General features: G+C 45.2%; 1 protein-coding gene across 2 annotated transcripts; it reads left to right on the forward strand.

Moving 5' to 3' along the window:
• The first annotated feature begins 4,473 nt into the window (after window positions 1-4,473).
• Window positions 4,474-13,882, forward strand: HNRNPU (heterogeneous nuclear ribonucleoprotein U). 2 transcript variants are annotated; one of them, XM_006750450.3, is made up of 14 exons: window positions 4,474-5,396; window positions 6,266-6,377; window positions 6,462-6,535; window positions 8,579-8,718; window positions 9,289-9,388; window positions 9,804-9,916; window positions 10,451-10,714; window positions 11,026-11,145; window positions 11,563-11,691; window positions 11,777-11,945; window positions 12,214-12,468; window positions 12,774-12,958; window positions 13,299-13,370; window positions 13,790-13,882. In XM_006750450.3, the coding sequence occupies exons 1-14, from the start codon at window positions 4,706-4,708 to the stop codon at window positions 13,841-13,843; spliced, it is 2,478 nt and encodes an 825-aa protein (XP_006750513.1). In that variant the 5' UTR covers window positions 4,474-4,705; the 3' UTR covers window positions 13,844-13,882. The 2 variants fall into 2 exon arrangements, with proteins under 2 accessions (XP_006750513.1, XP_006750515.1); XM_006750452.3 differs by having other exon boundaries at window positions 4,475-5,339.
• The last annotated feature ends 226 nt before the right edge of the window (window positions 13,883-14,108 follow it).

The raw sequence follows: 14,108 nt of genomic DNA on the forward strand, positions 1-14,108 counted from the left end.
GACTGTGCCCACTCCTCCAAATATTTCCTCTCCATTCTAATGGCAGGGTTGTTTAGAAAATTAACCCAAATGGTCATATTTGCCATGGGTGCTGATGTCAGAGTCCAAAGGAACATCCGCTGGGGTGTCTCGAAAGGGATGCATCTGACCTGGGTCCAGTGGCCTTCATGCCTCCAAATGGCCTCCTAACTGGTCTTCCTGCCCATGACCTCTCCATGACCCTCTAGCCCCGGGCTTACCAACAGTTGGCCAAAGACACATTTTTGTGTCTGGTTTTTGGCCGGCGTAGTGTTGGCCACGTCTAAAATTCAGGAGATGTCACATAAAAGTGAAGGTTTCCCACTTCCCTTATGAAATGGGAAAGCCTGGCAACCCTGGGTCCCATTCCCACAGGCCATAGGTGGTGTGCCTTTAAATAGGGGCCTTTGCTCCATACCCTGAACTGAATACACACTGCTATCATGGCACAAATTACCCCTGTAATGTAATCATTGCTTTGTCTCTTTCTCCTGCACTATATACTGTCGAATCTCGCTGCCACACAGCATGTCAGCTTTGACTTTGAAACTCTAATGCATCCAGTTGGTGCAGGAGAAGATGCTTGGACCGGGGAGTCAGGCAGCCCTGATTTGATATCTCAGCCTTGCTTCTTATCCAGTTGGCCAAGTTCCTTAACCTCTCCGATGTTCAGTTTCCATATCTATAAATTGAAACTAATAATCCCTACCTTGTGAGATTGCTGTGGGGATTAGAAATACTGGGTATAAAATGCCTAGCGCAGTGGCCGGTGCCTAGCAGGTACCCGCTCCATCACTGGCAGGTCCTCTCCCAAATAAATGAATCTGGACAAACACAGCAGACTTTTTTTTTTAATTATTTTTTTAAAGATTTTATTTATTTATTTTTGAGAGAGTGAGCGAGCAGGAGCACAAGCAGGGGGAAGGGTAGAGGGAGAAGCAGACTCCCTGCTGAGCAGGGAGCCTGACATGGGGCTCTATCCCAGAACCCCGGGATCATGATCCCAGAACCTCAGGATCATGACCTGAGCCGAAGGCAGATGCTTAATGGACTGACCCACCCAGGTGTCCCGAAACACAGCAGACTTAAGAAACAACCCATCTAAAGTGTGCCTGGGTGGAACAACGCCAAAGCAGGGGAAGGAAGGAAAGAGTATATATACACAGCGTCCAGGCAATTAGGACAGTGCTGGAGGCACTTTAAGTTTGGTTTTTTCCCCCTCTAAACGCCTGACAACGTTCAGTGGAAGACTTAAATATCAGCCGGCAGAAGCCTGCAAATGATAGGCAGCTCTGTATATAGGATAATGAATATGATATAAGATAATCTTAGCTAATTACTGTTTACTGGCAAATGTCATACAACTGGCTTCTTAAGTGTATATGTGAGGCTTGGTTTGGTTTTGTTTTCGCATGTGTGAATGTTGGTGGGTGGGCAAGTGTGTATACAGACCTAGGTCATGGGAACCCTGCGGACAGCGGCTCAGCGGACGGTCAGGATGGCTGCTCCCCATGTAGCTGTACTCGTGAGTGCACCCTAGTGAGCTGGCGTCCGGGTTATCTCCAAACGGCAAGCTTCCAGAGGCCTGGGCCTGTGTCAGTCAGGTCTGTCTTCCCTGCACATGGTATAGAGTACTGGTACCTAGCAGGTGTTCAATAAATATTTGTGAAGTAGATGAATGGATAAATTGGGCATTGACTCTCTCGGCTCCCTTATCTCACTTCCTAGCCTTTCCCTCAGTTTTCTATATTTGCTGTTCTTTTCCTCCACCTCTTCTAGATACTTGCTGTTACCTTATTTCTTAGGCTTTCCTGACACCCCCCCCCCATTTACAGCTGAAAAACTCACCCCCACATCAGCATTACGTGCTGTTCTCCTGATTTGCATCTCCCTGTAGGACTTGTTACCACCTCGATTTTATTTACTGCCCAACTCTCCCTGGGAGAGTGAAGGCATAGTTACCCAGTTCACCGCTGTGTTTCTAGAAGACCACTGCCTGCTTTAGAGAAGGTGCTCAAAAATATTTGCTGAGGGAACTGTGTGACAAACTACAGTGTATAGGTATGTGCCTTTGCATCAACCTAAAAATGTAAGCTGTATATTCTGAGCATCCTAACTTTGCCATCGATCTATGACCCGTACGTCATCGACTAATCACTTCTTGCGATTGAGACTTCATTTGTCCCTCTTCCTCTCTGTATTCTTAGTAGTCTCTAGGATTTCAAAAAGGGGGAATGTCAAGATTCTTCTAAGTCCCTCAGTGATTTAGGGGAAGTGATTTGTACTTTTATTGGTCTCGGCAGAACAGGACAGTCATGACATTAGAAGTGTAAAACAATAAGTAAGTGGCTATTTGTACTTGCAAGTAGTAAAATATTGAATTGCAGATTTCACCTGTTTGTAAAAAGGACAAACAGTAACGTGAGGGCTCTGACCATTTGCAAAAGCTGTTTTTCTTTCAAATGTTGTCTAAGAAGGCCCAGTGTAATGAAGGAGTGCTGGGGTGGGAAGGGGGCCCTCAGCCTCCTAGGCTGTAAAATGGGCGGACTGAAGACGATCTCTCAGCTCTATCCAGCTCTAAAAGTCTATGAAGCTCTTGGAGATAAAGCCACGGAACTTTTCATGTCCATCTACTCTTACATTTCATGCTTGTTACAACTGACTTAACATACCAAGAACAATTATCATAAATTGATAGACATAAACTTTCAGTTTATTTCCAATTAAATGGAAATGTTTTTAATATCACTAAGATTTAAAAAATGTGAAACTATCTAAGGACACTTACAAACCTTAAAGGGCCATTATACTAACTACATTTAAATTTGGTTCATGAAGGGACTGATTATCCAGTTTGCGAACATGTAAGCCCCCTGTAGCTCTCTTCCCATTCTTCCCAAAGAATTCGAAACTCCAGTTTGTGAGTAGTTTATAAGCTCCAAGGACATGATAACCAAAGGCTAAATGAGTTTTTAGCACTACTTGGAAGTTCCTATTTTGGGTGCCTTCTACCTCCACTAACTTTAACTGAGAATTACCAGTACTGTACAGAGTCCATTAATTTAAACTCTAATCATTTCACAAATGTTAATATTTCATCTTTATAATGACTGCATGGTAAAACATATGCTTCTTAAAATGCTATGGAGGAGAAACTTTAAAAAATGAAATTTATTAATTGGTTAAATCATGCTAGCCTATGGGACAGTGTTCATATTGTTCCAATTTCAAATTAACATTGGGGCAGCGTTACTGGGCCAGCTATAACGCACCAAGCAGTGGGTAAAACTGACCTCCTTAGTTAGAGATACCAGAACACTGGCTAGTCACTGTGCAGATTTTCTGGGGTTTAAGATGTTCCCCTCTATCACAAATCTAAATTCTGGCACCCCTGTGCAAAACCTCAAGAACACGCCTTTTATTTAGTAAAGAGAAAAATTAAACTTCTATTAAAATATGCCAAAATAACAGATTTCTTTTCAAGAGTGATCATCTTTTTTTTAAAAACAAAATCCCAGCCCTTTGTCATGAGCTTTTATTAGTTTCAGCATGATTTATTCAGGAGTATTTCTACGGGATTAGGAGCAGAAGCAGAGTGTATGATCTGGCTGGGTCTCATTGTTAGCTACTGGGACGTCATGACTGGATGGCCAGGTCCTAAGTTGGACGGCATTAATCTTGCAGAGGTCTGTCTCTCTGGGTAGTAAACTCAGAAATGCCATTCTGAAGCTTAATTTAACTTCTTTGGCTCTCAGCAGCATGAGAGCAGAGGCCCTGAGGAGGCTTGCCCAGCACGCCTTTGCAGCATGGAGTAGAGAGGATCACGCTCCCGAAGCCAGCCCTGCATCAGGGGTCGGGGAAGAGACAAAAGAGATGCTCTGCCCTCGCCCTTCCCGAACTTAAAACCCAGTGCGCAAGGCAGGACTTAGGAAAATTAAACCATATTTGAAGCGGAAGAAACCCCCCCGCGTACAGTAACTGCCAATTTGTGCCGCACAAATCAACACGGAAATAAGATTTCAAGGAGTTTTAAACAAATAGCTGGAGAGAGAGATAAGAAGGCAAATCTAAGATGGAAGAAAAGGTGGAGGGCTCAAGTGGATCATGCCAAGTCGAGGCCTGCACGCCTCTGGGTGAATCCGGCCTCCGGGCTGGAGAGGCAACGAGCAAGCCGAGTGCTGCCACCAGAGAACTAGGAAAACCAACAGAGGCTGCAGTGGATCGGTTTAACTGAAAGGCGGTTTCCTTCTCCTCCATTTGCTCGGTCCCAATTGGAAGCGCACTGCGCGGCCTATGCCGCGCTCTCGGCGGGTTCGGCGTGGGGGCGGGGAGGGAAGTACGGTAATGGGCGGGGCGGGGCGCGGGCGCGCTCCGGCTTTCCTCCTGCGCAGCGCTCCCGTCAGGGCAGGGGGCGGGGCGGCTATATTACGTGCGCGGCGCCGCCCCTGCGAGAGGACGTTGCGTGCTCGCTCGCGCCAGGCGAGTCTCCGCGTCTCCCTCGCGAACTCGGTGAAAGGAATTGGCGCCGTTCGACACCAGGCGGGTCCGCTCTGCAGCACGAACCCACCTCCAGCCGCAGCCGCAGCCGCCGCCCGGGCCGAGGAGCAGCCGCAGCAGCCGCCACCAGTGGCCGAGTGAGCGGAGCCGAGTTTGAGCCAGCGCCTAGCGGTGAATCGGGGCCCTCACCATGAGTTCCTCGCCTGTTAATGTAAAAAAGCTGAAGGTCTCGGAGCTGAAAGAGGAGCTCAAGAAGCGGCGCCTTTCCGACAAGGGCCTCAAGGCCGAGCTCATGGAGCGACTCCAGGCCGCACTGGACGACGAGGAGGCCGGGGGCCGCCCCGCCATGGAGCCCGGGAACGGCAGCCTAGACCTGGGCGGGGATTCCGCCGGGCGCTCGGGAGCAGGCCTCGAGCAGGAGGCCGCGGCCGGCGGCGACGAGGAAGAGGAAGAGGAGGAAGAGGAGGAGGAAGGGATCGCCGCCCTGGATGGCGACCAGATGGAGCTAGGGGAGGAGAACGGGGCCGCGGGGGCGGCCGACGCGGGCCCGATGGAGGAGGAGGAGGCCGCCTCGGAAGACGAGAACGGCGACGATCAGGGCTTCCAGGAAGGGGAGGATGAGCTCGGTGACGAGGAGGAAGGCGCGGGCGACGAGAACGGGCACGGGGAGCAGCAGCCTCAACCGCCGGCGACGCCGCAGCAACAGCCCCCACAGCAGCGCGGGGCCGCCAAGGAGGCCGCGGGGAAGAGCAGCGGCCCCACCTCGCTGTTCGCGGTGACGGTGGCGCCGCCCGGGGCGAGGCAGGGCCAGCAGCAGGCGGGAGGTAAGAAGAAGGCGGAAGGCGGCGGAGGCGGCGGTCGCCCCGGGGCTCCGGCGGCGGGTGAGTGCTGCGTTGTACGTTGCGCGCGGCGGGAGGCCCGCGCGGGGTGGGGACCGTGCCCCAGGCCTGCCGGAGCCCCGCCGGGGGGAGGGAGCCCCGGGCGGGGGCCGCCGCGGGGGGGAGGGGGCGCGGGGAATCCCGCCCGCCCTCTGAGGCCTGGGCGGCCTCGGGCTCGGCGTGTGCTACGGTGGCGGCGGCGCCTCCATTATGTGGCTGGAGAGCCGGGGGGGAGCTGCAGCTGCCGCTGGAGGGGGAGGAGTCGCGGGCGGGTGGCGGGCGGGAGCCCCGTCGGCTCGCGGTGGCGCCGCCGCGCTGCGTGCGCGCGGTGCGGGCACATGTCTCGGGGGGAGGGGGAGAGGCCCGAGGGCCCGGGGCGGGCGCGCTTTGGCGGCGCTGGGCCGCGGTATTGTGCAAGGAGCGCAGGGGCTCGGCGTGACGTCACTTCCGGCGGGAGGGGCCGGGTGGGGAGAGCGGGGCGGAAGATCAGTACAATGCGGCCGCGGGGAACGCGGGCCCGGGTGGGGGAGGGGCGGGGAGGGCGCGCGGGCTGGCCCGGCCCCTCCCCCCTTCCTGAACTCTCTTCGGGATACACGTGGGCTCGGGGCCTGGGCCGCGCTGGTCTCCAGGAGCTTTCTCGAACCTTCGAGTAGGCTGGCAAAATTAGGAATGTCTTTGGAGTGCGTCACTAACTCCAGGCCGGTTCCAAGCTGATTGTTCTTTGAATTCGCGTTGGATTCGTCGATTGAAAACGCTTACAAAAGAGAACGGGAGAGTCGGGCTTGTTGCGTCCACAAACAGGAGGGGGACTCCCCCCCCCCCCAGTTGTGTCGCGGCTTGGCCCCTTATGTTAGGGGTGTTGTGTGTTATAGGAGACGGCAAAACAGAGCAGAAAGGCGGAGATAAAAAGAGAGGGGTGAAAAGACCTCGAGAAGATCATGGCCGTGGATATTTTGAGTACATTGAAGAGAACAAGTATAGCAGGTAGAGGATGCCGATCTAGTTTTACCCGTCTCCCTTCTTTCCTGGGTAGGAAAAGCTGAATCAGGAGACAATTCTGTCTTTCAGAGCCAAATCTCCTCAGCCACCTGTTGAAGAAGAAGATGAGCACTTCGATGACACAGTGGTTTGTCTTGATACTTGTAAGTGAAGCTGTTTCTTCCCTTTCCTCCCCCAGTTACTAAATGTGGCGATTTTGGTTCCAAAACGTTAGAGAACTTAACTCAGTGTGCTGAACTTAAATGCAGAAAGCAACGTAAACCGTTTCTCTTTAAAGCAAGGAGATGATGATGGGTTGTATTCAGATTCTGGTAGCTAAATATTTAGTACAGCATCAGTTGTGTCGTATTGATAATTTTACAGGCTCCAGCAATTTGGTGGTATTTTTTATGACTAGAAAGTTCGCATTTGTAGGAATGTAAAATTAATGCCAATTTTGGGTTTAGTTAGCTAATGGAAACTTGTAAGATTACCTGTAACCTGTCCTTATAGGCTCCTACAATAAAGTAATTTCATTTTTTTGGTAGAATTAAGTGAGCTATTTGGGCTAGTTAATATGTATTAATGATTTTTCCCATTAGCACACAAGTTTATTCCCTATTCTAAAAGATTGTAATATTACTTTTTCAATAACTGCTCTTTTGTTCTCAATTCCAGTTCAGTAGCTGCTGCTTTAACATAAGTTGATTTCTTCCAAAGACCTGGGGCAGCAGCAGTGGGCTATCACTGGGCTACTAGCTTTCTTCAGCAGCGAATGGTATCAATGGCAGCGCTGTAAACACTGCTACTTTACCCAGTTGGGTTGCAATTGAGTATGAGGAAGTATTGCAAACCTCTAAATGGGCCTTGGCTGTCAGATGTGTGGTTTTGTATAAAAACATTTTGTTGGTTTAGTTTTTGATCAGAATGCACAATTTTTTCACTTCGATAAATAGAACAAAGTGTAGAAACAATTGCTTGAAACGTAGGTAGTAAGGTGTGAACCAGCCCCATAGATCTAGGGAGTTAAAGTTTAGATTCCTATGTTTTTGGATACAAATTACTTTTAATTAGGTTTGTGAGACTGTAAATGTTAACTCTTAATTTCTTATTAAATATCCTTTACAGGTAGTTGAGCTAAAGGAGTCTTTTAAAAGAAAAAAAAAAACTGCACGTGGAAAAATAGTTAACTTGAGAATTTTATTTTAAATAGTTCGGTTGCTGAAATACAAACTTAGTCGGAATTGGCAAGGTAGTGAAGTAATGATTCCAGAAGTTAACACTTATTCAAAGTAGATGGGCTTTTAGCTGATTACCTAGGAACGTCAACTCATGTATTGCTATCTATATCGGGTTCAAACGCAGTTGTTGAATCGAAAATTCTACCAGTGATAGGAATTTTGAAATCAAAGCTCATTTAAGGAGAATTCCAAACTCTAGATCTAATTTCTTTTCATCAATAAAAACTTAAAACAGCTTTTTAATTTGAGGTGAGAACAAGAAGGTGCATGCTAATGAGCCACTGACCCAAAGGTAGCTAGGTTAAAGACCTTTTGGATTTGGGTAATCCGGGGAGTGGATAATCCCCCGTTGTTACTGACCAACTGGCAAGCCTGGGGAAAAGGGACTTAAAATACTGTAATATTAACAGTGTTAGACAACCAGGTTTGCACTTTGCTAGGTTGAGGCTGCCTTCCTCACAAGTTTGAGAAAATTTAGAATCTAGAGCCCCTGTAAAATTACAAAGTGCAGGATCAACAGCTCATACTCCTGTATTTTAAAGTATGTGGTCATGGCCTCCCTTCAGTTTTTTTTTGTGGCACTGGTAAATTCTACCTGGTTCTGGCATGCTTCACTTTGATTTCCTGCTATCCTCTACTGCTTGCCTCTAAATCAAGGTAAAGAGCAGAGCAGGTATGTATCCCTGTCACATTGTCTTGATTATTTTATATATTTAAAATACACATTAAACCTTGGTGTTTTTGGTTTTGTAGGCAGTTTACACTTCAGTTCATAATTTGGTGAGAGTGACTTGGTGGGAGTGGGGCTTAAAGTGAAGATCAGAACAGCAGCATGATCTGTAGAAGCAGTGTGTTCCATGCAGCTTTAGAACTATGCAAGAATGTAATAACCAGGTTTTGTCTATGTAGCAGATGTATTTACATTGGATGTCAAAAGAAATAATATGGTATTTGATATAATTGCAGATAATTGTGATCTACATTTTAAAATATCAAGAGACCGCCTCAGTGCTTCTTCCCTCACTATGGAGAGTTTTGCTTTTCTTTGGGCTGGAGGAAGGGCATCTTATGGTGTGTCAAAAGGCAAAGTCTGTTTTGAGATGAAGGTAAATGCAGTTTTGTGATTTTTTTTTTTATTTTTTTTATTTTTTTAAGAACCTTTGTGAGTTTCCATTTGCCTGACAAAGGTGTGAATGGAATTTATCTTTGAAGCTTCTGTGGATTAGAAGAGGGGCTTGGAAAACCTGTTTTATAACAGTTCAACCATATCTGCTAACGTCAAATTTGTGTTGGTAGAGTCAGCCTATTTTTATTTAGGGTGCTCCTTTTTTTATTAGGCACTTGAAAGGCCTACGAAGGGTTTAAAAATAATTTGGTTAGGCTTCAAGTTTTGTTCCAGAGCAAAACATGTTAAATGTATGTTTTAATTGGATTTGAGTCGAGAATCTGTAACTTTTAAAACATTAACTGTTCTTTTCAATGTGAGTCGACCAAGGACTTGACTTGAACCTTTTTAGTTTCAAGTTCCAAACTTCTCTGTCAATTTTTAAAGTTCTTATAAATGTAGGGGAAAGATGGTGGGGTAGAATGGGTGTCTTTCTATTAGTAACTAGAGAAGAATTAGCCCACCACCCAGATGAAAGGTTCCTCGTAATCATTTATGATTTGATTTTCAGGTTACAGAGAAGATCCCAGTAAGGCATTTATATACAAAAGACATTGACATACATGAAGTTCGGATTGGCTGGTCACTAACCACAAGTGGAATGTTGCTTGGTAAAGTTCCCATTTGAGTAGTATGTGCTGATGCGTGTTTAGGGTCTGATTTCAGTAGTTACACTCCAAGGCATTCTAAACCTTCTGCCTGTTTTTAATCCATTTTGTTAGTATTTTAGGCATGAATGATACTATTAGCTTGTAGTAGGTATCAGCTTACTTTCAGGTTTTTTTCCTTTACGATTACTTGTTTTCTGATGAGTGGGTTAAAAGTCACTATCCCATGGTAATGAAGTTTCTCAAATAGTTACATAACCCACCTGGCTCATTAAATTTCATCTAGATAAAGTGTAAGTGGAAGAATGTTAGATTATATATTCATTTCTCTTGATTCCCTCCATCTCGAATGTTAAAATATGTGGGTCATTGGACTGTTTCAAACAATCGATTTCATGAAAGTTAATTATTTTCTTAGGTGAGGAAGAATTTTCTTATGGGTATTCTCTTAAAGGAATAAAAACATGCAACTGTGAGACTGAAGATTATGGAGAGAAATTTGATGAAAATGATGTGATTACATGTTTTGCAGTAAGTCGGCTAAATTTCTATGTATATAAGTGAGAAATTATTAGCTAGGAATTTTTTTTAGCGAACGATCACAAGTAGACAGGCGGGCAGAGGGAGAGGGAGAAGCAGGCTCCCTGCTGAGCAGGGGGCCGATGCGGGACTTGATCCCAGGACACTGGGATTGTGACCCGAGCCAAAGGCAGACGCGTAACCGACTGAGCTACCCAGGTGCCCCCAGCTAGGAATTTTTTTAAAGGTATATCAGTGTTAGCCTTCAATATTAATCATTTTGACTGGAAAACTACTTAACATGAAGTTGACCTGAAAATCTAGTCTGTTAAGAAGCAGCATTGTTTCTCCTTCTAGATACATGTTGTTTCATTCTTTATGACTGTTATAAAGTTCCTTAACATTTAACCTAAATATGCTTTCTATAGGATATGCTTCGTTTCTCATTTAAATTTTGAAGGTTTTTTTAGAAGTAGTTTTTTTTTTTTTTTAGAAAAAGTTTATAGGACGCAGATTAAAACGGTTAATTTTTTTCTGATTCAACAGAACTTTGAAAGTGATGAAGTAGAACTCTCCTATGCAAAGAATGGGCAAGATCTTGGCATTGCCTTCAAAATCAGTAAGGAAATTCTTGCTGGAAGGCCACTCTTTCCGCATGTTCTCTGCCACAACTGTGCGGTTGAATTTAATTTTGGTCAGAAGGAAAAGCCATATTTTCCGATACCAGAAGATTATACTTTTATCCAGAATGTCCCCTTAGAGGATCGAGTTAGAGGACCAAAGGGGCCTGAAGAGAAGAAAGATTGTGAGGTAAGTGGATTTTTTTTTTTTTTTTTTTTTTTTTAAGGCATTTGAAGATTACTTCTGTTTGGCAGTAATGACATTTGGAAGATCTGGATGATTGCTCTGTTTCATTCTGCCATGCCCATTGCTATCAGCCAGTGGTTTTTCTTTTAGTTAGCTGTGTTCTTTAGAGTGTTGAGTTTCCAAAAATTTCTTTGTTTTTAAGGCAATGGAAATTTATATATATAATCTAAACTGGGTTCTTGTGCATTTAAAAACGTGTAAGGAAGTCTTGGATGGCTCTAGTGATAGCGGAATACCATTCCTTTCTGTTGTAGGTTGTTATGATGATTGGTTTGCCAGGAGCTGGGAAAACCACCTGGGTTACTAAACATGCAGCAGAGAATCCTGGTAAATACAACATTCTTGGAACAAACACCATAATGGATAAAATGATGGTAAGTAAAAGATTTAGGGTGTGATCGCAGCGTTTTAAAAAGACAAAAGAAGTATTCTTTTGCCTGTTGTCTTTTGCATTTTGTTAGTATTTTAGAGATAGGAGTTTGTCAAAGTTAAATTGGGTACTTAAAGTAGAAGGACGTAAGGTAAACTACTTTTATGTGTAAGGTAAAGTGCCTCCCAGTGGCTAGGTTTTATTTTTTCTATAAAATTTTTTGAACTATCAACTTTCAGTAGCCAGAGAAGTGAACAGCAGAGGATCTTATTACATGGTAAAGTGATCCTTTTCATAATGATAATGAGGAAAGGCAGTGTTTAAATTAGCAAATGTCTGGTTTCCACATAGATCTAAGCTGATAGTAGAAAAAATAGGTTTCACTTACAAGTTCAAAGGAACTTTTTAACTTTTAAAATAGGTGGCAGGGTTTAAGAAGCAGATGGCTGATACTGGAAAACTGAACACGCTGTTGCAGAGAGCTCCCCAGTGTCTTGGAAAGTTTATTGAGATTGCTGCCCGTAAGAAGCGAAATTTCATTCTGGATCAGGTAAGCTGGAGCTTTGAGGTTGAAAAAGGAATGGATTGTTGGGTTTGGTGTTGAGCTAATTGGGTTTATAAACTTTGTTTTTAAGACAAACGTGTCTGCTGCTGCCCAGAGGAGAAAAATGTGCCTGTTTGCAGGCTTCCAACGAAAAGCTGTTGTAGTTTGCCCGAAAGATGAAGACTACAAGCAAAGAACACAGAAGAAAGCAGAAGTCGAGGGAAAAGACCTACCAGAACACGCAGTCCTCAAAATGAAAGGCATGGAATTTAATTCTATTACTGTGTTAAATCTTACGTGATTTATGTCTGTGAACTTGAATGAACGTCATCTGCCAGTGATACTGTTCGACAGAGTCACGTTCGCTCTACATAAATGAATGTGTTTATTTCTGTTTCTAGGAAAACATGTTAGTAAACCAGGAGTAGACAACATAGTGTGGTTTGAAAGAATGACAGCCACTTGAGTTGAGGCTTCAGGGTTGTGGAGTCTTGGGCTTTTAAGCTAATCTGACCTTATTCCTTGTAGGAAACTTCACGCTGCCCGAGGTAGCTGAGTGCTTTGATGAAATAACCTACGTTGAACTGCAGAAGGAGGAAGCCCAAAAACTTCTGGAGCAATATAAGGAAGAAAGCAAAAAGGCGCTTCCGCCAGAAAAGAAACAGAACACTGGCTCGAAGAAGAGCAATAAAAATAAGAGTGGCAAGAATCAGTTCAACAGAGGCGGTGGCCACAGAGGCCGTGGCGGCTTCAACATGCGCGGTGGCAACTTCCGAGGAGGAGGCAAGTTGGCTTGGAGTGTGGGCCTTGTTTGCTTTGGGGTGGAAACGAGTGATGAGAGTCTCGTCGTTTGGGGTCTGCGTGTGGTTTAGTGGAGTTTGACCTAGGACATTCAACTCGGGTTGATCCTGCTGCCCTAGGAACTGGTTGAAGATGTTGTGACTTGATAAACACACGTAGGTTATGTGAGTGGTTAAATTAAACATTGTGCTTGTCTTCGAAAGTGATTTTTCTCCTCCGATACAGGACTGGTCCGGAGGAACTTGTGGTCCCGTGAACACGCTGTTAAACTAATGCTCTCTTTGTAGCTCCTGGGAACCGCGGCGGCTATAACCGGAGGGGCAACATGCCCCAGAGAGGTGGCGGTGGCGGGGGCAGCGGCGGCATTGGCTACCCGTACCCTCGCGGCCCTGTGTTCCCCAGCCGAGGCGGCTACTCCAACAGAGGCAACTACAGCAGAGGTGGGATGCCCAACAGAGGGAACTACAACCAGGTGAGGATTGAATTCCCTCCAGGCCTGCTAACTGCGGGACTCAGTTTGGGGGGTGGCAGGGGCACGCCCCCAGCCTCAGTAAGAATCGGAAGCTGCGCGGTGATGGAAGAGAGGATGAGGCCCGCTGAACTTCGATTTTCAGGTGAAATAGCATTGAGTCAGGGGATGCCTTAGATGAATGAATTGTACGCCTGAGACTGAGAACAAACCAGAGGGTGCCCCGAGCTTCATAATTTCTAGCAACTGACCCATTTCTGTGCTGCTGCCCCCCACATACAAACCTTCTGACAAGCCATGCTGAGTTCTCAAAGATGGCTTTTTCTCTCACCCCCCTCCCCAGAACTTCAGAGGACGAGGAAACAATCGCGGCTACAAAAATCAATCTCAGGGCTACAACCAGTGGCAGCAGGGTGTAAGTAACTTCTTATGTGCTATGGACACTAATTGTATTTGAAGTTCCTAAGAAGCAGTCTTGAAAAACTTGTCCAGGGATTGGAGTGTTGATAAGTGTTACAGGGCAAGGTGTGAATATAGGTGGAGTTTGCTGTAATTTAATGTTATATAATAAAATATTTTTTAATACAGACGGTTCTTTTTATTGCTAGCCTTAATTGTATAAACTAACCAAGTCATGATGTGTTTTCTTTTTGTAATGTGTTTTATTGATAATAATGGGATTAATACTAACTAAATCTGGTTTGGTAGAAATCAGAGGTATGACAGGTATAAATTTGTTTCCAGCAATTACTCTGAATTAGATTGTCATTTCCTAAAAGCAGTTTGAGTGGCTTATTGATGTTTTTTCTTTAAAAAAAAAATTTTCTCTTACAGCAATTCTGGGGTCAGAAGCCATGGAGTCAGCATTATCACCAAGGATATTATTGAATACCCAAATAAAACGAACTGATACATATTTCTCCAAAACCTTCACAAGAAGTCGACTGTTTTCTTTAGTAGGCTAACTTTTTAAACATTCCACAAGAGGAAGTGCCTGCGGGTTCCTTTTTTAGAAGCTTTGTGGGTTGATTTTTTTTCTTTTCTTTTTTGTACATTTTTAATTGCAGTTTTAAAGTGAATCGTAAGAGAACCTCAGCATTGTGCACGATAAGAGAATGTGTCAGTATTTCAGGGTTCTACATTTTATCTGTAA

Source organism: Leptonychotes weddellii, chromosome 6, assembly GCF_054177405.1.
Source record: "Leptonychotes weddellii isolate Sample4059 chromosome 6, ASM5417740v2, whole genome shotgun sequence".
In the NCBI taxonomy this organism is placed as follows: domain Eukaryota; kingdom Metazoa; phylum Chordata; class Mammalia; order Carnivora; family Phocidae; genus Leptonychotes; species Leptonychotes weddellii.